Source organism: Moschus berezovskii, chromosome 16, assembly GCF_049115385.1.
Source record: "Moschus berezovskii isolate FMDL1 chromosome 16, NW_MosBer_1.0, whole genome shotgun sequence".
Taxonomy (NCBI): Eukaryota; Metazoa; Chordata; class Mammalia; order Artiodactyla; family Moschidae; genus Moschus; species Moschus berezovskii.
Genome location: NC_142475.1, coordinates 37,611,501 through 37,636,386, shown reverse-complemented (window position 1 = coordinate 37,636,386; position 24,886 = coordinate 37,611,501). Strand labels below are relative to the sequence as shown.

General features: G+C 37.1%; 1 protein-coding gene across 1 annotated transcript in view; it reads right to left on the bottom strand.

The window, feature by feature from the left end:
- ZNF704 (zinc finger protein 704) overlaps positions 1–24,886 on the bottom strand; it is a 278,264-nt gene that overhangs the window by 196,300 nt on the left and 57,078 nt on the right. Inside the window, exon 2 of the mRNA XM_055432513.2 lies at positions 16,614–16,855. Coding sequence (XP_055288488.1) covers positions 16,614–16,855 — 242 coding nt within the window. The remainder of the gene's footprint in view (positions 1–16,613; positions 16,856–24,886) is intronic.

Below are 24,886 nucleotides of genomic sequence, written 5' to 3'. Positions count from 1 at the left end.
GTTCTAATAGGGTTTTTTTTTTTTGGTGTTGTCATTTTCTATATATAGTATTATGTCACCTGCAAACAGTGACAGTTTTACTTCTTTTATAATTAAAATTCCTCACTTCTTTTTCTTCTCTGATTACTATGGCTAGGATTTCCAATACAATGCTGAATCAAAGTGGTTCAGAGTGGACATTCTTGTCTTGTTCCTGATCCTAAAGGAAATTCTTTCAGCTTTTCACCACTGAATATGATGTTGGGTGTAGGGCTGTCATGCTGTTGTTGTTCAGTCGCTCAGATGTGTCTGACTCTTTGCGACCCTGTGGACTGCAGCATGCCAGGCTTACCTGTCCTTCGCCATCTCCCGGAGTTTGCTCAAACTCATGTCCATTGAGTCATTTGTCATATATCGACTTTATTATGTTGAGGTATGTTTCCTAATACCCAGTTTGTTGAGAGTTTTTAATCATAAATGGATGTTGAACTCTGTCAAAATCTTTTTCTGTATCTATGAATGACTTTTATTATTCAATTTGTTAATGTGGTGTGTCACACTGATTGATTTCTGGATACTGAATCATTCTTGCATACCTAGGATAAATCCCACTTGATCATAAGCATGAAAAAGTGAAAGCGTTAGTCTCTCAGTCATGTCCAAGTCTTTGCAATCCCATGGACTAGCCAGGAGTAGCCAGGTTCCTAGAATTTTTTCAGGCAAGAATATTGGAGTGTGTAGCCATTCCCTTCTCCAGATGATCTTCCTGACCCAGGGACGGAAGGTGGATCTCCTACATTGCAGGCAGATTCTTTACTGTCTGAGTCACCAGGGAATGTAGTCTTGAACTTGGTTTGCTAATATGTTAAGGATTTAAGCCTTCCTCAGTGATCAATGCAAAGAAATAGAGGAAAACAATAGAATGGGAAAGACTAGAGATCTCTTCAAGACAATTAAAGATACCAAGGGAACATTTCACGCAAAGATGAGCACGAAAAGGACAGAAATGGTATGGACCTAATAGAAGCAGAAGATTTTATGAAGAAGTGGCAAGAATACACTGAAGAACTATCCAAAAAAGATCTTCACGACCCAGATAACCACAATGGTGTGATCACCCATCTAGAGCCAGACATCCTAGAATATGAAATCAAGTGGGCCTTAGGAAGCATCACTGTGAACAAATCTAGTGGAGGTGATGGAATTCCAGTTGAGCTATTTCAAATCCTAAAAGATGATGTTATGAAAGGGCTGCACTCAATATGCCAGCAAATTTGGAAAACTCAGCAGTGGCCACAGGACTGGAAAAGGTCAGTTTTCATTCCAATCCCAAAGAAAGGCAAGGCCAAATAATGTTCAAACTACTGCACAATTGCACTCATCTAACACACTAGCAAACTAATGCTCAAAATTCTCAAGCCAGACCTCAACAGTATGTGAACCAACAACTTCCAGATGTTCAAGCTGGTTTTAGAAAAGGCAGAGGAACCAGAGATCAAATTGCCAACATCTACTGCATCATAGAAAAGACAAGAGAGTTCTAGAAAAACATCTATTTCTGCTTTATTGACTATGCCAAAGCCTTTGATTGTGTGGATCACAACAATCTGTGGGAAATTCTTAAAGAGTTGGGAATACCAGACCACCTGAGAAGTCTGTATGCAGGTCAAGAAGCAACAGTTAGAACTGGACACGGAACAACAGACTGGTTCCAAATAGGGAAAGGAGTACATCGGGCTGTATATTGTCACCCTACTTATTTAACTTATATGCAGAGTACATCATGCGAAATGCCAGGCTAGATAAAGCACAAGCTGGAATCAAGATTGCTGGGAGAAACATCAATAACCTCAGATACGCAGATGGCACCACCCTTATGGCAGAAAGTGAAGAAGAACTAAAGAGCCTCTTGATGAAAGTGAAAGAGGGGAGTGAAAAATTTGGCTTAAAATTCAACATTCAGAAAACTAAGATCATGGCATCTGGTCCCATCACTTCATGGCAAATAGATGGGGAAACAATGGAAACAATGACAGACTTTATTTTCTTGGGCTCCAAAATCACTGCAGATGGTGACTGCAGCCATGAAATTAAAAGACACTAGCTCCTTGGAAGAAAACTTAGGACCAACCTAGATAGCATATTAAAAAGCAGAGACATTACTTTGCCTACAAAGGTCCCTGTAGCCAAAGTTATGGTTTTCCAGTGGTCATGGATAGATGTGAGAGTTGGACTGTAAAGAAAGCTGAGTACCAAAAAATTGATACTTTTGAACTGTGGTGTTGGAGAAGACTCTTGAGAGTCCCTTGGGCCACAAGGAGATCCAACCAGTCCATCCTAAAGGAAATCAGTCCTAAATATTCATTGGAAGGACTAATGCTGAAGCTGAAACTCCAATACTTTGGCTACCTGATGCAAAGAACTAACTTACTGGAAAAGACCCTGATGCTGGGAAAGACTGCAGGCAGGAGAAGGGGACAACAGAGGATGAGATGGTTGGATGGCATCACCGACTCAATGGACATGAGTTTGAGCAAGCTCCGGGAGTTGGTGCTGGACAGGTAAGCCTGCCGTGCTGCAGTCCACTGGGTCACAAACAGTCAGACCCTACTGAGCGACTGAACTGTTCATTCATTTTGAATAAATCAGGAATGTTGGCCTATTCTTTTCTTGTGGTGTCCTTGTATGGTTTGGTATAAGGGTGATGCAGGCCTTGTAGAATGAGTTCTGAAGCATTTCTTCTTCTCAATTTTTTAGAGAATAGTTTAAGAAGGATAGATGCTAACTCCTTAAACATTTGGTAGAATTCACCTATGAAACCACTTGGTTCTGGACTTTCATATGCTTAGATTTTTAAAATCACTGACTCAATTTAATTACTGGTAATCATTCTGCTCATATTTTATATTTCCTACTGATTCAATCCTGGGAAACCAAGTTTTTAGGAATTTATCCACTTCTTCTAGTTCATCCATTTTGTTCACAGTAATCTCTTATGAATCTTCGATTTCTGTGGTGACAGTTGTAACTTCTTTTTCATTTTTGATTATGTGGGCCCTTTCTCATATTTTTCTTGATGAGTCTGACCAAAGGTTTATCAATTTTCTTTATCTTTTCAAAGAATCAGCTCTTAGTTTCATTGACTTTTTCTATTTTTTATTTTTCAGCCTCTATTTCATCCATTTCTACTTCAATCTTAATGATTTCTTTCCTTCTACTAACTTTGGGTTTTGTTTATGTTTTTCTAGTTCCTATAGGTGTAAGATTAGAGTGTTTCTTTGAGATTTTCCATAGGTAGGTTTGTACCACTATAAATTTCCCTTAGAACTCCTTTTGCTGCTTCCCACAGATTGTAGATTGTTATGTATCCATTTTCATTTTCTCCAATCCTCTTACACTTTCAAATCCTCTTTGATTTCTTCAATGACCCATTGGTTGTTTAGTAGCATACTGTAAACATGTAAAAAAGCTTTCATGTGTTTGTGTTTTTGCAGTTTTTTCCTTGCAGTTGATTTCTAGTCTCATGCTGCTATGGTTGAAAGAGATGCTTAATACAGTATCAAAGCTCTCAGATTTACTGAGACTTGTTTTTGTGGTCTATCCTAGGGAAAATAAGTGTGTTTTTCAAATAATAAGAAAGAAAGCTTACTTAATTCTATACAGGATAGACCCTGGTACAGCATACTACACTTTAAGAGGGCACTCAATAAACTTCTAAGTGGTTATCCAAACAGTTGACTCTTGAACAATGCAAGGTTTGGGGCACCAACCTCTGTGCAGTTGAAAATTCATGTATGACATTATAGTCAGTCATCAATATGTGTGGTTCCACATTTATGGATTCAACCAACCACCGATTGTGTAGTACTTTCTGTTCCGTTCCGTTCCATCGCTCAGTCGTGTCCGACTCTTTACGACCCCGTGGACTGTAGCCTACCAGGCTTCTCTGTCCGCGGGATTCTCCAGGCAAGAATACTGGAGTGGGTTACCATTTCCTTCTCCTACTTCTACTTTAGTACATATTTATTGAAAAAAAAAAAATCCGTGTATAAGTGTACCCATGTACTTCAAACCCATGCTACATTGTTTAAGGTCAACTGTAGTTGATTTTAATAGAAGTTCTCCAATAGGCAATGAACCAATGTTTTCAGAGTAGAAAGTGTGAGCAACAGAATGTGCTTCCTTAGCTTATAAATATATCAGCTCTGCTTAATGGCCTTTTGTTTTTATAGAGAAATGTTGAAGCATAAAAAGTGTAAAGATATATATAATGTACCACTGACTGATATACTGAGGAGCACGATGACCTTTTTGCATATTCATTACTTAGTTACAAAAAACTATTGATGATTTAGTTTAGCAAACTAACACTTTGAAATCTTGAGTTGAATATATTCATATTTTTGAAATGAGTTTTTACTTCTTTTTAACCCTAGGATATTACTGAGTCTTCTAGCTTTGAAGGAGATAATAAGGACCCAAACCTTCTTGGTTTCTACTATCCAGTCTGATTATATCTATGGTAAGCACAGCCTATTTCACAAGATTTAGACAGTGTTCAGAGAAGGGAAACTCCCTGGCTAGCTCTAGAGAAGCTGAGACACAGCCAGAAAGTAAACCTTCCAAGGGGAAGAAGCACAGACAGTGCCTGGCCCTGGACACATGGGAGAAGGTCAAAGACTTCCTAAAGATCAAAAAGTAGCAGAACCCCAAATCCCTCTCTCCTAACCACCAGTTTTGTTTTCAAAACTACTTTATCTCTAATATAGAAACATGCTCTTCAAGAACTTTCTTATTCCTTAAAATTATATTTTCTCCCAAAGTGATCTGAAAGTGACAGCAGATTTGTGTTTTACTTTATTGTGTTTAAATTGCCTACGGAGAAAGGGACAGTTATTAATTGAGTGTGAAGATGAATTTGAGACAACATGTTGGTGGAAAATCACAAAAATTCATTACTTCTCAAGTTTGCAGCAGTTTCTCTGCAAATGCAAATGTTAATTTTCACTCTGTGTCATTATCTGTAGATATGTGGAAAATATGACTGCATAGTTTACTTGTTAGGGATGAATCAAAATGAGCAAATAAAGCTTGTTTTAGCTCTGAAAAATAAACATGTGGGGAACACAGTTCTTAAATACAGCTTCCCCCAACCTTTTCAGGGGGAAAACATAGCTTTCAGCTTTCTGTGAAGATTACAAAGCACAATACAGGCTAAATGCCATGTTCCCCATGCCTCTAACCCTCCTTATAAATGTGGTGCAGCTGTCTGGCACTTTCACCAGTGATAGCTCTGTGTGATCATTAACACTACCTGCTTAGTATTTGTGAAATTACATTGTATGTGCAAAGAATTGAGGTGATATTTTGAAACCCACATGGTTAATATATTTACCAATTCGTGGTTAGAGAGCATGGTTTTTCCAAAAAACGTTCACAATTACCAGTATTTAAGATTCAAAGTTGTGTTTTATTCAGTGGCTTTTGCACAACTTGGTACAGTAGTCACATTCAAGTAACCTCAAAGATTAGAGTTATCCTGATGAAATCAATCCCAGGGAACAAAAATGCCAAGTTCGAATTTCCAAGTCTTTGGTGAAAATCTGACTCATTGTAAAAGACCCTGATGCTGGAAAAGACTGAAAGCAGGAGGGGAAGGGGGCAACAGAGGATGAGATGGTTGGATGGCATCACTTATTCAAAGGATATGAGTTTGAGTAAATTCTGGGAGATGGTGAAGGACAGGGAAGCCTGGCGTGCAGCAGTCCATGGGTTTCCGAAGGGTTGGACACGACTTAGCAACTGAACAACAGTGTGATTTGATGAAATGTCATATTCTGAAGATGAAAGCCACATTTTATTTATCTTCTAGTACGTGGTCACAAATTAGATATAGAAAATAGCAGATAACCTTATGATATGTTATTCTTAGAAAGGGGCAGAGAAATTAGGGAAATCTATCAAGTGACTGAAACTTATTTAAGGAAAGTGACTGAAAATGATGATATAGGAAAGGGGAGTGCATGCACTCCATTAAAGAAGGAAATGTTTGTCAAATCTGGTCAGAACAAACCCTGAGCTGGGGAGAGTCATCAAAACCTTTTCATCATTTAGAGATTAAACTCTATGAGCAGCTCTTGCCTCAAGAAAAGCCAATATGTGAATATCAAGATGTGGAGAAATGATAGTTACGTTAAAATGAAATAAACTAGCAAGCACATCTAGGAATGTGTTTACATTATGATTGTGCTTTGACTGCTTCAGTTGATCTACATACTATTCTTCATAAATAATTTATTATTCATATGACTTTTGCTCAAAGAGTGCAGGCCTTTGTTCTATAGTTTTATTGTTAAAGGTAATTTGGATTTAACATATTTAAAACCAAACCACTTCCCTCCATCCAACCTATTTTCTCTTGTATTACTTCTGAATTATTATTATTTTTTTTAAACAGCATCACCAACCACTTTATCCATCCAGATAAGCACAACACAGTTTCTGGAACCATCCCGAGTACTTACTTAAGCTTCCCATCTGTTTTATTCCCCCAAGTTCTGTAGAATCTGCACTTCACACTCTTGAACATAGCCCTCTGCTGTGATGCTTCTGTCCTAGTTAAAGGTTTCACAATGATCTCTTTCAGATTTCTACATCTGCCCCTTATTCTTTCTGCCTTCAGTGTCAGAACTTACACAGATGTCCTCCCTACCTTCTCATCTCCACAGATACCTGGCGACTTTTCTGAAATGTCAATCTATCACTTGAATAACTTAACAGATAAAAATCAAATTCTGAAAGTATTTCAAGTCAAGCCTAACTCTCCAGCCTAACCCCTTATCCCTCTTCCACCCAGAAATCTATATATAGGAGGGGAAAAAACAAAGGTTAATATTTTTTATTTTTATTGCATTAATACCTGGTATGTATTAGGTGCTTTCTTTTCTTTATGATTATTCTGTTTATCTTGCTAACTTCTTAAACTGGCTGTATACTTGTATACTCATTGCTTTTCCTTTTTATGTAAGGTCTACTACATTTAAGGCCTCAGTGGATAATGTTTTCCATATCCCGTAGGTTTTAAGACTTTGTATTTTTGTTATCTTTCTGTAATGATGCTGTTTTTAAATGCCATGTACTCAGTGTGTGATATAAACAGATTGTAAATTTCAGTTTTCTAATGAAAAATTTTGAAAAAAAATAGGCCAATATTTAAAAGAAGAATCAATAATAGCTTTAAGCTAGAAACAAAGTAAACCATTTCTTCTTTGGAGTCTTTCTAAAAAATGATATATTTGTTATATTTTCTACTTTACCAGTAGTATGTTTTCATTAACTATTTTGCTACTATATTTAAAAAATCATAAGAAATGCAGTAAGTGTGACAACCCAGGTCCAAGCCTAAAGTCTTGACTTGGCCTGTTAGAACTGGTAACAGCTGCTACCGTAGGGAATGTCGGAGTATCTGGTAACAACTAAAGAGCCATTTCCAAACTCTGAAAATGAAGCTGCTTTCATATTTTAAAGAAAGCCAGAACTGTGGCTATGTCAATTTAACCTTTCTTTTACTTGGGTGGAATTTAAATATTCTCACAGTAATCATAATTGGACAGAAACATCAGTTATTCACAACTGGAAAGGGAGAGACATATCTTGGATCTGTGTGGCAGATTTTTTTTCTAACAAAATACTCCCCGATCCATGATGCTGAAATGTCTCTCTCATTACATGGGCTACTCCTTCGTCCCTCACTAACCCTTAAGAAACACTGCAGTAGAAGGCTACTGTTCCACTGCATCGCTGTGAGTGAGGCATTTTCTTCATGTGTGTCAGAGCAAGAAAAAAAGAGAAACCCTTGTCTTGGGGATAAATGATAAGCTGGACTGAAAGGTATAATAACCAATGTTTTACTCTGAACATGCACTGTCCAATAGTCATCACAACTTCTGTAGCTACTGATCATTTGAAATGTGCCCAGTCCAGACTGAGAGGTGTTGTAAAAGAGTAAAATATACATTGAATTTTTTAGACTTAATATGCAAAAAAGAATATAAAATATCTCACTGTTGTTTAGTTGCTAAGTCATGTCCAACGATTTGCAACTCACTGGACTGTACTTCTGTTCATGGAATTTTCCAGGCAAGAATACTGGAGTGGGAAACAAAATATTTGTTTCTCCAGGGGATCTTCCTGACCCAGGGATTGAACTCGTGTCTCCTGCACTGGCAGGTAGATTCTTTATTGCTGAGCCACTAGGGAAGTAACACTTTATATTGATTAAAGGGAAATAATGATATTTGGGATACGTTGAGTTAAATAATATGTAGTACTGAAATTATTTTCACCTGTTTCTTTATCCTGCTTTTAATGTAACTATTAGAAATTTTAAATATGTAGCTCATATTTTTTACATGCTCAAATTTTACATATGTAGCTCATATGAAAACTCTATTGTACAATGCTGCTCAGACACAATTCGTTTTAAATAAATGGACCAACATCTTGTTTAATTATTATTTGCCTTTCTATAATTAAAGCAGAATACAGAATTTATATTGGCAGGAAGAAGTAGGGAGTAGGAGGTAGTGGGAATCCAATTGTTTCTACTCCTTTGTTGTTTAAATTTTGAACAGAAGTAGGGACGGGAAAAAAAAGATGTGTAAAATCTAAACATAAACCGATTCTTCAGAGGCAACCAGTGGCATCAGAAAAGCAGAATAATGGCACTCTTAAGCATTCTGGAATATTCCCATATACCCAACCTGTGCAACAAAATCAGTGATCCACTTAGTACAACAAAGCCACTGGTCCACTAAAAGCTTTGGGTGTTAAATTTTCTCCATTTTGCTGCTAGAAATGATTTACACAAAAGAGCATTTATCAATTATCTAAGAATTTCCTGGAGGTGATGCCTGCAAATGCTTGAATGTCACACTTCTTAGAAAATGAAGTATAGATGATTTACAATACTGTGTCACTTTCACGTGTTCAGCACAGTGATTCTTTTTTTTAATTTTTTTGCATGATAGGTTATTAAGAGATACAATAATCTTATAATTAATCTTATAATCTTGGGTATAATTCCCTGAGCCATACAGTAAATCCTAGTTGCATATCTCTTTTATATATAGTAGTTTTTATCTGTTAATCCCATACCCCTAATTTTTCCCTCCTCTCCACCCTCCCCTTTGATAACCATACATTAATTTTCTATGTCTGTGAATCCATTCCTTGTTTGTATAGATTCATTTGTATCATTTTTTTAGATTCCACATATAAATGATATCATATAATTGTGCCTTTCTCTGTCTGACTTATTTCAGTAAGCAAAATACTCTCTGGGTTACATTTCCAGTATTTTACTCAGTACTGCCGAGCTGATGCAGACAGCATATCCTTCGTTAATAGCAAAGTGACTTAAATTACTTATCATTTTAAAGATCCACATTAATACGCAAAATTCAAAATTCACAATGAAGTTATAAACAGGTGGCACATTCTAATTTGGCACTAATGTGGTACTTACAAAAAAAGAGATATAAAACAAAATGATTGTAAATGAGTGAAAAGACGCTGATGCTGGGAAAGACCAGGGCAAGAAGAGAGGGTGGGTGACAGAGGACGAGATGCTTGGATGGCATCACTGACTCCATGGACATGAGTTTGAACAAACTCAGGGAGATAGTGGAGGATAGGGAGACCTGGCATGCTGCAGTTCATGGGGTTGCAAAGTGTTGGATATGACTTAGCAACTGAACAACAACAAATGCCATATTTAAAATCAACACAAAAAGTGTGTAAAGTTGTCTCTTACCCATACACAGTCTGAGCCAAACTTATATCACAAAACACAAGCTTTCCTAAGTTATCACTAAGAAAATATTTCCAGTCAATGTTATCAGACACAGCACAGGAAAAAGAACCACTGTTTTAGAACTGCTGGTTCCTGACTCACCTTATTAACAACTTTCACAATTTCATAGACTATTATGAGAGTAGAGTTGTAGCATATGTGCATTTAGATCATAGAAATTCAACTATAAGCATCTGGCAGGAAGAGAGAACCTAAAAAAAAAAACACAACAGATAGAAGTCCCACCATTCGGTTCAATGAAATTTTGCGTAGGAAGGGAGAGAATAATTGTCTTCTTTTCAACTGGTTTCTGATCTCAAGTCTTTCACGGAGGGTGCTGGTCTCACAGGTCATCAGAGACATTGTAAATAATAACTTTGTTTCTGCTTAATCTTGATTTATTTGTTGACTTTAAGTCCCCAGCAAGATGTGCCTTGATGGTGTCTTGATGGCACAATGTGTTTCATTAAGTCCTGATGTCAATTTTGTGGGTTCTGTCTCTGTCTCTATCCACATTATTCTACCTGGGCTTTGGGAAGATCACTTTGGCTGTTGTGTAAGAAACAGACAGACTGCAGCAAGAAAACAGGAACAACAGTTATTTGCTGACCTGAATTACTGAAAGGATAGGAAGGGATGCAAGTGGATAAAGGTTTCCCGGGAAAGATGGTCTTAAAAGCTACTTTGTAGAGATTGCTTTGGTTCTTAACAATTATACAGCATGAGTCTTTCTCCAACACAGGTAGGTACATTTATATTGCCCTCCCAAGATATTTTGTTTAAAAGAATATGTTCAACGAGATTCTTCGAGACCTTTAACAGTTTCCTTCTTTTCAGTAGTTTCATACTGGTTACAGAGCTTGTGACCGGAAATGTTTTTAACACATTTAAACATTAAACATTTGCTCCAGAAACTGCTATGTATCTGGTGATTCAGAAATAATGATAGCAATCTTGCCTTATCTCTCACTTTATTCCAGGTTAGACATAAAAGACTTTTCTATCAGTCATACACAGGACATGAAAGACAAAGAAGAAAATGTGGGGAACACCACTGAGAATGACAGTCCAAACTAGTTCACAATTTTCCATGTACACATAAGATATTGCTTGTAGCTCAGGTCCTTTCCTAACTTTGAACTCAAAGGTTAACAAGCTTCTGAAGTTCTTTTTAAACGATACAATTCCCAGAGAGGCATTCTATAAGGAGAAGATGACTTCATTTTACCCAGCAAGTGATATATCTGACATCACTATATTCTAAAACCCTGCAAAACAAACAGGGCCGTATGGCTCAATTTTTTTTCCAACAGCAAACCAACAATCTGGAGTATTCTAATAAACTGCTGTTAGGTCTAGGAATATTTGGGGCCAAAATTTTCTTTTTTTCTCTCATTATAACTAGTTTGCTAATAGATTCCTTTAGCTTTAGAGTTATAATTAGAAGACAGTTACTACTTTGCATAATCACATTGTAATTGTTATTTGGGTGAAATCCAACCAATTTAAGCATCAGTACTTCCAAAAAACAATGTCTGGCAAAAAGAGAATAACAAATGCCATGCTCTAATGGGTCCAGGTTATCTAATAATGTTTGCCTAATGGTTTAGTCTTTTTTTTTTAAGAGGCTCAACAGCAAGTGATATTAGAAATCAATGTATTTTAAGGCATCACAGTTGTAACTGGCAATAAGTTAACATTCTCTGATAAACACTAATGATGATAGCAAGAAACAAAAATTCATGTGGGGTCAGAAATCTAGCCGCCTTAGGTCTGTCATTTGTTAAATTTATGTTTCAGTGGCTGAATTTACTTCTAGTGCCTGGAGAATTTCCAAACATCTCTTGCTTTAAAAGCCAAGAAGCTCAGTTGTAGGCTCCAGTTCTATAGAATGAATGAACACAACTATGTTTCTAGCTGCCCACCCTCCTATCCACTTTTTAAGTTGATTATTTAGCCTTCGTAGAAACTTCATAACTCTTTCAGGAAATTTCATCCTTTGTTTAATCAGCAAGCCCTTTGCTATTGCTTACAACCAAGAAACCTCACATTTACTTCAAAAGCAAAAGAGACACAGATGTATAGAACAGTCTTTGGGACTCTGAGGGAGAGGGTGAGGGTGGGATGATTTGGGAGAATGGCATTGAAACATGTATGTTGTCATATGTGAAAAAAAAAAGATGTACAAAAAAAAAAAAAAATCCTTTTCATTACCCAAAAAAAAAAAAATACACATGAGTCTTTCCACTTCATGTCAGCCGTCACTACTCCAGTCCAAACTCCCATGACATCTCTTCTGTACTGAAGCAGTAGCTTCCTGACTAGTCTCGCTGCATCCATTCTTGTCCCTCTCCAGCCCAATCTATGCATGCTAAGTCACTTCAGTCGTGTCCAACTCTGTGACCCCATGGACTGTAGCCCACCAGGCTCCTCTGTCTATGGGATTCTCCAGGCAAGGATACTGGAGTGGGTTGCCATGTCCTCCTCCAAGGGATCTTCCCAATCCAGGGATCGAACCTGTGTCTCTCATGTCTCCTGCATTGGCAGGTGGGTTCTTTACTACTAGCGCCACCTGGGAACCTAATCTATATGTGACGTGATCTAATGTGATCACACCTAAATACAAAAGGAGCACTAACCATTCTTCTCCATAAATTCTTATCAACCTAAATACATACTTTAAAAATCGTTACCACAATCAATATAGCTCCACGTGATTTGGCTCCTGCCTGCCTCTCCAACCTCATCTCTGGCTGTTCTCCCTAATGCTCTGTGCTTCAGCCACACAGGCCTTCCTTCTTACCTTAGGCTTTTCATGCATATTCTCCCCTCCCTGGAACACCTTCCTCCCTAGTCAATCTAACTCTTCCTCATCCTTTAGGTGTCAGCTAAAATGCAGTTTCCTTAAAGAGAGCTTTCCTTATGCTTCAGTATAAGTCTTCTTACTTATGGACCTCATAATGTCCTGTACATTTAATAGATTGAATGTCCTGGACATTATAAATTATATAATTATACATTTGTGTTTGTATTGTTTAGAATATCTCTCTCCTCAATTCTAGGAGAGCAGGAAATAGATCTAATTTACTCTACCTTGTATTTCAGTATCTGGTACATAAAAATCCACTTAACTAATAAATATGTTGAATACATTAAAGAAATGCATATTACTTAGTGAAAGAAGCCAATCTGAAAAGGCTGCATAGTATATTACTCCAACTACAGACATTCTGAAAAAGACATAACTATGGACATAGTAAAAAGATGACTGGTTACCAGGAGTTCAGGGTAGGGTAGGCATCAATAAGCAGAGTATGGAGTATATTTTAGGCAGCAAAAAATAAATACTCCGTATGATACTAAAATGAGGGAAACACATCCTTATACATTTAATGCACATCACAAACATGTATAGAAGTAAAATTTAGGACAAAAATAATGACGGATGGAAGGGTGAGATGTGTGTCGGGACACAGGGCATGTGAGAAATCTCTGTAACTTCCTTTCAATCTTGTGAACCCAGAACTACTCTGAAAAAGAATAAAATCTTTTAAAAAATAAGGTATTGAGGAACAAATCCAAAAAAAATAAATAAATAGAATATATAACTTTATAATCAAGCTAAATGAATTAAACAAAAGGTAGGAAAAAGAAAACAGAGTAAAGCATGGTTTAAAAAAATTAAGATGGCAAAATTATCAGTAATTACAGTGAGTCAGATATCAGTAATTATAATGAATGTAATGAGTTAAATATCCTATTTTAAGAATATGCTCTATATTTCTGTGTTCTGGAATGTTTTCCCAACTACAAATAATAAGATGAAAAATATATCTCTTTACTTTTTAAAAATAAACCTAATTATAATAATCAAATTTTAAAAAAGAAACAACCGAAAAAAATTTGGGAAGTGCATATAAAGAAGTGATTTCCCAGGTGGCTCATAGGTAAAGAATCCACCTGCCAATGCGAGATGTCGGTTCAATCCCTGGGTCAGAAAGATCTCCTGGAGAAGGAAATGGCAACCCACTCCAGTATTCTTGCCAGGGAAATCCCATGGACAGAGGAGCCTGGCAAGCTATAGTCCATGGGGTCACAAGAATTGGACACAATTTAGAGACTAAACAATAACAACATAAAGAAGTGCTTCAAAGGAGTCATAGCATATAACTTATAGTTGTAAAGAAGAAAAGTCTATAGTTAACAATCTAAAACTCTACCCTAAGAAACTAGAAAAAGAGGAGGAATTTAAACTCAAAATAAGCAGAAAGAAAGAAATAATAAAAATAAATAAATCAGTGAAATAGAGAATGGACAAACAACAAAGTCAATATATGCAAAAGCTGGCTCTTTGAGAATGGCCATAAAAGTGATAAACTGCTAGTTAGACTGGTTGAAAAAAAGATAACACACTGACCAATATCAGAAATGAGAGAGGGAACATTACTGTAGATTCTCAACATTTTTTTTAAAGGCAATATTATGAACAGCTACATGCTATTTAATAATTTTACGTTATGGATAAATTCTTTGAAAGACACAAATTGCCAAAATTGATTCAAAAAGAAATGTGAAACCTGAATAGCACTACAGTTGACCCAGGAACAACGTGAGGGCTAATCTGCATATAATTTATAGTTGGCCTGCTGTATCCATGATCCCTCTACATCTGCAGATTCACCCGAGGACCATGTAGTGCTATAGTATTTACCATTGAAAAAGATCTGCATTTAAGGCAACTTGTACAGTTCAAACCTGCGTTGTTCAAGGGTGAACTGTATATCAATCTTATAAACTGAATCTGTAATTAAAAAAACACTTCCATAAAGAAAACTCCAGGTCCAGTTGGCTTTACCAGTAGACCTACCTTTTAAGGAAAAAAATACCAGTTCCAAAACAAATTCAGAAAACAAAGAGTGGGGGACACTTCCTAAACCATTTTATGAGGTCATCATTAAATTGATATCAGAACCACACAACAATATCCAAGAAAATAGAATGATAGGTCAATGGGTGGAAATAAATGAATCCTTAACAGATTTTTAGCACAAATTATGAATTCCAGGTCTCTTAACACATAAAATGGTCTAATGAAAATTTTCCAGAAGAGTAAGTTCCATAGAATTGCAAGTTGGCACCAAACTATGTGATAGTGGGAGGTCTAATTCTTGTCCTACAAACTTAGGAAAAAAACCCACAGCTCTTCACAGTCAAATTACATGTCATTCATTTTACCTGTGAGTCAACAAATAACAGATATGAATTGAAGGGCTTATCAAGTTCAGGTCATGATAAGACATTTCATAGTTAACTCCCAGTTAAAGGAATCAATCCTAAACAATGTAGCGTGTACTTTATATGAAAAAATTAGACAAGCAAATAATTCCAAGTAGTTAAGCAGAGGTAATGAACATATGAAAAGTTTCAATTAAAAGTTAAGGGAAAGAAAGAGACCTATAATTTTACAAAGTTTGACAAGTTTGGGAGCAGAATAGAAAAATATGTAGTTTTTTAAGAGAAGATATTTTTGATTTCATATAAAAAGTAATTAAATTCTAATTACAGGCAGTGAATAGGCAGAAAAGGAATATTTATTCCTTTTCCAAAGATACTATTTTCCTAGTTAGCTGTCAGAAACCACTTGTACACATGCAGACCTTCTCCAACAACTGCTTCTGAGGTTTCATTATAGATGGTTTTTGGTAACAAAATATATTTCACAAATTAAAAATTAGCAAACTTTCATGCTACAGCATTTCCTTTCTTTTCTCCACTTAACAAATATTTACTGAACCCTTAACATATAATTAAACATGGTCCTAGTGATAGGAATTCAGCATAAATAAGACAGACTAAAATCACAGCCGACATGGAACTTACTTTCTAGCTGAGATACATGAGAGCTCAGCCAGAAAATAAGTTCTAGCATGTACATGCTGCTACTGTTTCACTGTCACTCTGCCATAATATTATCCTCTGATTCAGTGCTGTTGGATGCAGTTTAAGTAGAATTACAATGTGATAAAAAGCCTTTTGATATTGCAGATAAGCCCTCTTGGCCCAGTTCTAAGCTAGATCTGTCTTAAAAGGATTACCATGATATAAACCAGGGATCACCAAACTTTTCCTTTAATGAGTCACATATAAATATTTTAGACTCTGCAGGATACCTACGATCTATACTCCATATCCCTCATTTTTTAACCCTTTAAAAATGTAAAACTGTTCTTATCTGACATGGAAATCTCCCGGCCAAAATACTGGAGTGGGTAGCTATTCCCTTCTCCAGGGGTTCTTCCCAACCCAGGGATCAAACCCAGGTCTCCTGCATTGCAGGTGGATTCTTTACCAGATGAGCCACCAGGGCAGCCCTCTTATCTGACAGGCCAAACAAAAACAGGCCAGGGGCCAAATCTAATCTGCAGCCACAGCTCTCCAACTCCTGACCAAAAGATCTGAATATCCTTGCTTGTAAGTGGCTATGCTCAGTCCTACACTTTGTATTTCTCTTAACTTTTTAAAATATTTATTCTCTTCCTGTTTGTTGTTTATTTGCCAAAATCTAATAAAACATTCTTTTCTAGAGCTACAGTAGTTCGACTGCTACAGCCTCAAAGTCAGCTCTGAAGAGCAGAACCACCTGCTCCATTTCACACAAGAAACAGAAAGATGTTCTCAGCAGAAAAACCTTCTACGTCTGTGTACTTTAGAGAAATACAGCAGAGACAGTACCTGCTTTCCACTGACTTCCTGGGGCAGACAAGGTCTAATGGTCCCTTACCTTGCTGGAGGAACATCAATATTGGAAGAAACAACTTTTCGTTTTTGCTCAAGGAGACAGATGGAGCGAGTGTTTTCTTTTTCATGGTCAAGTACTCGGTTGGCTTTTTTGGTGTCTGCTGTTTTCACATCTTCCTCCATGGCCAAAGGAAACAAGTGTTGATGGGACATTTTTTTACTACAGTCACGTTTCAAGTCCTCTGTTTGAAATGTGAAGGTCATTTCCCGCTTAATGCTCCCCACCTGTGAAACAAAACACAAACAGTCTCACTTACCCAAAATATCAGCTTTACATGACTACGTGCAGATGGCCAGAGGACAGACCACAGACACTGCTGTCCCTGTTCATCTTGAAGATGTTTTAATTTAAGTGGGGGAAATCTAACATGGAAATAAAATAACTGACTTTACAAAGTAAGGCACAATTGACTGCTGCCTGTCATAATGCAGGCAAGAAGCATCATGAGCACATGAGAAGCCTTTCAGATGGGCAAAGATTTTGAAGACTTGGAAGCATGAGGCTTCTAAAAAAATGAGAATTTAAAATATCATTGTTTTCTCTTCTACAACTGAGAAAACTCAATTAAATAAATTCTTAAATATTTCATGCTGATTATGCTTAACAGAGGTTCAATCCCTGGGCTGGGAAGATCCCCTGGAGGAGGGCATGGCAACCCACTCCAGTATTCTTGCCTGGAGAATCCCATGGACAGAGGAGCCTGGCGGGCCACAGTCCATAGTGCTGCAAAGAGTCGGACACTACTGAGTGACTAAGCACAGCACATGCTTAACAGAAGAGTGCTATGCATATAAAAAAATCAAGTCTTAAGTCTTAGACTATGAATAATGATCTTAACCCCACTCTTTACCTCATGAAAAATGTTTTTTTTTTTTATTCTTTATCTATAGCAGTTTTGATCTTAAGGAAATCCCTTCATTAGTATGACAGTTAAAAAGTCATAACACTTTAACTTCCCTGGAGGCCAAGTGCTTAAGAAGCCACCTTCCAATGCAGGAGACATGGGTTTGATGCCTGGTTGGGGAACTAGGATCCCACATGTCAAAAGGGAAAATGAGCACCCACACGTTGCAACTATGGAGCCCACAAGCTCTGGGGCCCATGTACCACAACTGGTGGGTCCACATGCTGCAAAAGTCATAATAATCTTTATCAGTCTTAACTAAATGCAATGTTTAAGACAAATGTAAATTTAAATGTCAAAGGAATTATATCTGGTGATTTCAGAGTTTAGAATTGTGATGGATGAAAAAGGAGACTAAAGTTAAAAAAAGGGATTCTGCATTTTGTAAGATGACTGGCACTGTTCGTGAAGTTTGGAGTGAACTTGTTAAGCCCTGGGCTTCCCAGATGGCTCAGCTGTTAAAGAATCCGCCTGCAATTCGGGAGACCTGGGTTCAATCCCTGGGTTGGGAAGATCTCCTGGAGAAGGAAATGGCTACCCACTCCAGTATTCTGGCCTGGAGAATTCCATGAACTGTATAGAGAGTCAGACACAACAGCTTTCACTTTTTACTTTGTTAAAGTCCTAAGTGTTTCAAAGAAGAGCTGGACTATCTGTCAACCCAGAGCCTCACTAATCAGTGGAGAATGTTTCAAAATATGCGTGTCTATGAGACATTTCACAGGTCAGAGTCGCTCTCTCACGAAGTCCATGTGTAGAGACAGTAAACCTTCACTCACCCACTTAAACAGAAAGTATGCTCGTTCGTCTCTTTTTGATTTTAGGTAGGAGGAAAAGCACAAAGAATTTGATCAAGTACATTTAGGATTCATAGAGCTAAAGCCACAAATATAGGGGATTTTTCAGAATGAAATGAAAGTATGTGTGTTCAGTGAAGCAGAGACTGGCAAAATATGGTGTGAATGGCTAGAAATTCTCAGACTAAGGGGAAACTTGAAGCTATGTGTTTTTTGGAGCCATAGAACCAGCTCTCATATGTATTCTCATTGAGCCCAGGGGTGATTTGTGTGCCTCAGGATCACCGTGGCTGGAATGTATCTTTCATATGAACCCGGAACCCTAAATTGAGCTCCCTGCTCTCTCATTGGCCTGCACTTCTCAGGCAGAAGAGACTATCTTCCACGGTGTTCCTGAGCACCCTGGGTCTGTGCTCCACAGGACAATGTCAGTCACTTCGGTATATTTGCAACTCATTAAAAAGTTACCATATTTCTTAGAATACATTAACGATTGAACAAAAGTAAGAGTCCAAGAAAAATGAGTGCTTTTAAGAGCCGTTTCAGTGACATCAATACTCAATAGAGAGGAATAAGAAACTATTTCATACTTCCAAAATTCAATACATTTTCAATAAAAATGTAGTTTGGAAAACTAATATAATTATAAATGTTTTAAATATCCATCGCTAATCACTTTCAGGGCAACTTTTTCTGCCTGGAGGTGGAAGGGAGTGGGAGGCATTTTTTTCACTTCTATAGCAGCTCATTCCCAGCTATGTTACAAAAGGAATATGCCAAACACCAGCCACAAAAGATGAAAACAAAGGCCTGCCTTTGATGATTATAAATAGTTTCTCCTTAAGTGTCAAGTATTACATTAATTAAATATTTAAGTAGTCATTAGTATTAAGTTGTAGCAATAATTGACATCCATACGTCCCCAGGGACCAATTCATCTGATTAAAAGAATTCAATCCAAAGAGGTGGGGTTGACGGAGAACATTACAGGAAGGTTAGCTTTTAGCTTCAAAAATTTAGGGGAAAAAAACAGCATTTGAAGCAAATTAATACAAAGTAGAATAAATTTCCTCCAGAAATGATAGTATAATAGTATATCATGCTCTTAGCCAAGACTTCATAATAAAGTAAGCTATGGTAATATTCAACAATGTAAGCTATAAATCTTCCATAATACATTCTAAACATAAAATTAATCTCTAAATGGTAATCAAGAAAGTTTAGCAATGTAATGAAATTCAAAGACTATTCAGTTCAGACTCCTTTTATAAAAGTGGAGTTAAAATGAGTTAGCTAAGATCAAAAAGGACAAAAAAAATGCAGAGATGAGTAAGAGATTTTTGATACTTTGAGTCATGTGTTACACTGTTTGTAAGGCTGGTGGAAGGAGTGGGTGACAGATGGAGATGTTCATTATATCTCTATGCTTTAAAGTTTACATATATATATATATATAAAACATGCTCTTTTTAATGTTCTTCCACTCATATCAGATATTACATTTTTTCAAATTTTAAAAGGAATAGTCACAGGGGAGAAGAGAGCAGAGAACATGAAGTCAAATCTTGTGACATCGGCTCAGAAATGGCGCAGAGAAATATGGTGGTGGCTGGAGAGGATGCTGAGCCAGGGAGAAGGTTCTAAGACAGGAGGTAACAGAGCATGCCTGAATGCTGAGGCAGGGAAAGGGATGAGTGAGGGTTTGTAGGAGCAGTAGAACGGGGCAGGGCCAACATCCAGCCATCACACCACCAGCAGATCAGCAGAAGAAAGCAGCAAAAGGAAGATATAACCCCAATTCCAAATTGATCCCCTATTAGATTAGCAGAGGAGAGCAGCTAAAGGAAGATAAGATCCCACTTACAGGAGATTTCCAGAAAAGGCAAAGTTATAAAGACAGAAAACAGATTGGTGGATTGCCTGGGACTGGGGTTGATAAGGAAAACTGGTTGCAAATGGACACCAAAGAACTTTGTGCTGTGATGGAAATATTCTAGAACTAGACTGTACTGATTTGTACCATGCTATAAATTTATCAAAAAAAAAAACCTGAACAGTATTCTTACAATAGGATGAATATTATGATATGTAAATTGTACCGTAATAGTACTGTTGATTTAAAAAAAAAAGCAAAAGAAGAACCAAACCAGAAATAACTGGTGTAGAAAGTATGTTTCCCAAGAATCCCCTAGACCAGAAATTGGGAACCTGTGCTGCAAAGGCAGACATGGAGTGCTAGGACAACGCAGGCTGCTGCAAGTAGCTGTGCTAGTACATCCTGTTCGCAAGTGAGGCTGGCTGAAATCCAGTCCCTCCTCAAGCCAGTCCCCAGGCCTCTTCACCCATGGAAGAGGGACACTTTTCTAATTCATTCATCTGGAGAAGAATTTTTTATCCTTTATTTGCCCAAAGAGGGCACTCTTACTTGTTTTTGTTCCCAATTTGCACAATGCCCTGGTGACAATATGCCCTTCTGGTGGTGTGGAGGGCCTGGGCCAAGTTAGCTTCCTTCCTTGAAGCTGATATCAATTAATGAAGTGACTCATATGAGCTAATATTTTTAGTAATAGAAAGCTGAGGAAATCTGAGAAATCTTTCGTATCACAGCTCACACGGAGGCAAAGGGTTCAACAATAGAAGATACCCAGAGAAAATAAACAAACTTCTCAAATCTAGAAGTCCTGGGTGGCAAATAATGAAGAAAAAAAAAAGCAAAACTCTTAGGAATTTTGAGAACACAATAATCTTAGTCTAGATTTTTAAAAATGCATCTCCTGCACGAGGAAGGGTTAATCTGACTGCATCCCATAGTGACGAGACTGTAAGTTGGAAGGCAGTAGTATTTGATTCTGGTCATCAAATTTCAAGATAGACATTGACAAACGGGAACAAAACAACAGGGTGATCAGGATGACAAAGGATCCTTTTGGGAGGAACTGGGAATGTTTCATCTAGGAAACAGAAGGCCTAAGGTTCACATGTAGCAGTAGGGATAGTCACTCAGTCATGTCCAGCTCTTTACGACTCCATGGACTGTAGCCCACCAGGCTCCTCTGTCCATGGGATTCTCCAGGCAAGAATACTGGAGTAGGTTGCCATTCCCTTCTCTAAGGGATCTTCCCGACTCAGGAGTGGAACCTGGTCTCCTGCATTGCATGTGGATTTTTTACCATCTGAGCCACCAGGGCAGTCCCACATAGCTTCTCTTGAATATGTGTAGAGCCCTCTTGAAGAAGAGGAATTTGAGTTCCGGGTTTCTTTGGAACGAGGGTCAATGGCGCCCACTTCTGCTTCCAACTGACTCCATTTTGACCATACGGCTTTCTCTATCTTCCTCTTTTTTCTCACTCTTCCACCACATTGTGAATGAAACATTCTGTATCTATAAAGAAGACCGACTAGTTTTCACCTGACTGATTTCATAAACTCAATCTGTGAAGCAGGCGTTATCTTAGAGACTATCTAGTCTCATTTCAACGTTTTCTTTTTCATTGTTCCTATAGAGTTTGAATGTACTTTTCATTTTTTTCAGACATTCACTTATTACAAAATATATGCTTGTTAAAATTTCCATAAAAATGTGTATAAAGCAATATGGGGACAGCTTTATATTCCTCCCCATTCTCCTCCCAACCCTGTCCAACCCCTAGAAAGAACAGCTTTTAAGAATTTGCTGCAAAGCCTCCACTTATTTAAAATGCATTAAATTCCTAACTGTGTATATATCTGTTTGGGGTGTCTAAACACAAATGTAATGCATGTATTATTCTGCAACTTATTTTTTCATTCACAATAAATCACAGGCATCTTTTCATGTTACTAATAAATGTGCTACATTTAAGTTTTGAATATGGTAACATTTCACAAGATCATATTGTTTAGCCCATCCTTTCCTCCCAGACTTTGAGGTACTTTTCGATTTTTCATCATTAAACATAATGCCACAATAAATACCATTGTTGTATGTATACATGTACCTTTATACACTTGTGCAAGTCATTTTTGTATGAAAAATTCCTGGAAATTAGAATTGCTGAGTCAACCAACCAAAATTTTTCTTTATGGAGGGACAAACTATGGGATATCCATACAGTGGACATACCACAAGGTCACTAAAAAAGAAGAACATCAGAATAAATCCATGATGTATTACAAGGAACACATTCACTCGTGATCTACTAAGAGAAACAGGTAAGCTGCAGACTAATATATTAGGCAGGATTTCACTGCTTTTTGAAAGCAAAGTAGTTTGTTAAAAAGTTACACACCTATGGGCCAAGAAGGTTCTACTTCTTTCCTTATATAATTAGATACTCCGTGTACACATACAGACACACAAACAAAGTGGTGAGATTATGGGGAATTTTTAAACTTTTTTTAAGGTTTTCAAATTTAAAAAATTTAAACAAAGAGACAGTTTTATAGAGGTTCACAAAAATTGTGAGGAATAATGCTCTTTGCTGGTCAACATATGAGGGAACTGGCACTCTCAATCGCTGTTGGTGGGAACATACATGTTGGAGGAGGCCAGCACGCAAAAGGCAATGAATTTAATGGTACATCCCTTTGATTTAGCAGTTCTATGTCTATGGGGGAAAAAATATCTAGAAAAGCACACAAGAATGTGTAGCACAGAATTTCTTATAATATTAAAAAATGCAAATTCCTAAACATTCATCAATAAATTGGGAATTAAATACGAACAACTAAAATGTATAGTTAAAAACAAAGACATATTTCTATATTCATAGACATGGAAAGACATTTAATATACTATTTGAAAAAAGGAAATCCAAATGAGTCTTATGTAATATAATCTTGGGGAGGAGGGATATATATATATATATATATATATATATATATAGAGAGAGAGAGAGAGAGAGAATTCTGAAAGGACATTCCACAATGTTAAGAATGGTTTTCCTTGGAAGCAGATTTACAGTCCAATTTTCCTTTTTACCTTGTTTGCAATTTTTAAAATGTTCACGTATAGTTTGGTATTTTAAAACCTATAAAGTTAATCTTAAAAAATACACATTATTTTTATATAATTAAGTTTCTCAAGAATACAGCATTTAGTTACATTTTTTTCTTCTACCAGCTTTCAGTTATTAGTATATATGCATATGCAGGTGTGTGTGCTCAGTCGCTCAGTCACGTCCAGCTCTTTGCAATGCCATGGACTGCAGACTGCCAAGCTGCTTCTGTCCATGGAGTTTTTCAGGCAAGAATACTGGAATGAGTTGACATTTCCTCCAGAGGATTCTCCCGACCCAGGGATTGAACTTGTGTCTCCTGGGGCTCCTCCATTGGCAAGCAGATTCTTTACCACTGAGTCACCTGGGAAGCCCATATTTGCCTATACTAGAAGGGAAAAATTAATGACTTCAAATTATCCACCCAGCTGCACTATTACTTCCCTTGATTACTAGTACCTCTCAGCTATACCGTACTACAATGATTACCACTGAATTCCTTCTTACCCAACACAGAAGCCCTTCAGCAGCACATCACAGACACACGCTTTATTCAGTGTAATTTCTTGCAAGAGAACAAAGCTTCAGTGTTCAATTATATGAGAATACTACCAATTACCAAGTTAACTAACAAATAAAATTCAAAATTTCTATTCTGATGAAAGGCTTTTGTTTTCCTAGACAAAGATAAACAATAAATCTATAAATATGATATACTTGGGAAAAATGCAATTTTTTAAACAAGATGCTAACAGTATGTATTTCAATCTTGAATTTCTCTAAATGGTATCCTTTGTAAAGTGGACTGAAGCTCATTGGCTTTCTTCAATACAAAAACATCTGCTTTCCATAGGAGGATTCTAGCAGCACAACAGAAAAGAGAATGGCTTCTAGCATCAGCCCACTTACTCAATCAATCCTTCCTTCTGTCCACACTCAAGTGCATTCCAGGCTACCTTAAACCCTATACCCTCCCCATGAATATATGATAATAAGGTACCAAAGTGCATGTGTCAACATTCACTTTTGCAAACTGTCCTAGTTTACTTATCCTAACCCAATAAGATTTGAGGAACTGGCTCTGGAGATTAATTGGATTTCCAGGAATAGTCTAAAGAAAGTCAACCCATTTGCCTTCTGGAACTTTCTGAATAGTAAGAAAGTAGTAGAGACATTTTGGAAAAGAGAATCAAATTCAGGCCACAGCAAAATCCACTCTTGGGGAGCAAGCCACGGGAGGCAAGGGAATGGACCACTTGACCAAGCGACTTTTTTCAACTGACTCTTCCATTCACCAGGCAAGCACACAGTCACGTTTGACAAATTATAAGAGAATTTCCCCTATTTCAGATTGTGCTTCCACACCTTAGTATTTATTTTTTAAACTTGCTTTAGAATACATAAATATGTATGTTTAGTGACTGATGACAATGACACATCAACCACAGTGTAGAGCATGTAATCAGACTCTCACATCTTAAAATATGCTACGAAAGAAGCAAAAGTTATATTAATAATAGGAACAATTGGTTTTTAAATTAATTTAAAATATTGCAACTAAAGGTCATGCTCAAAGAC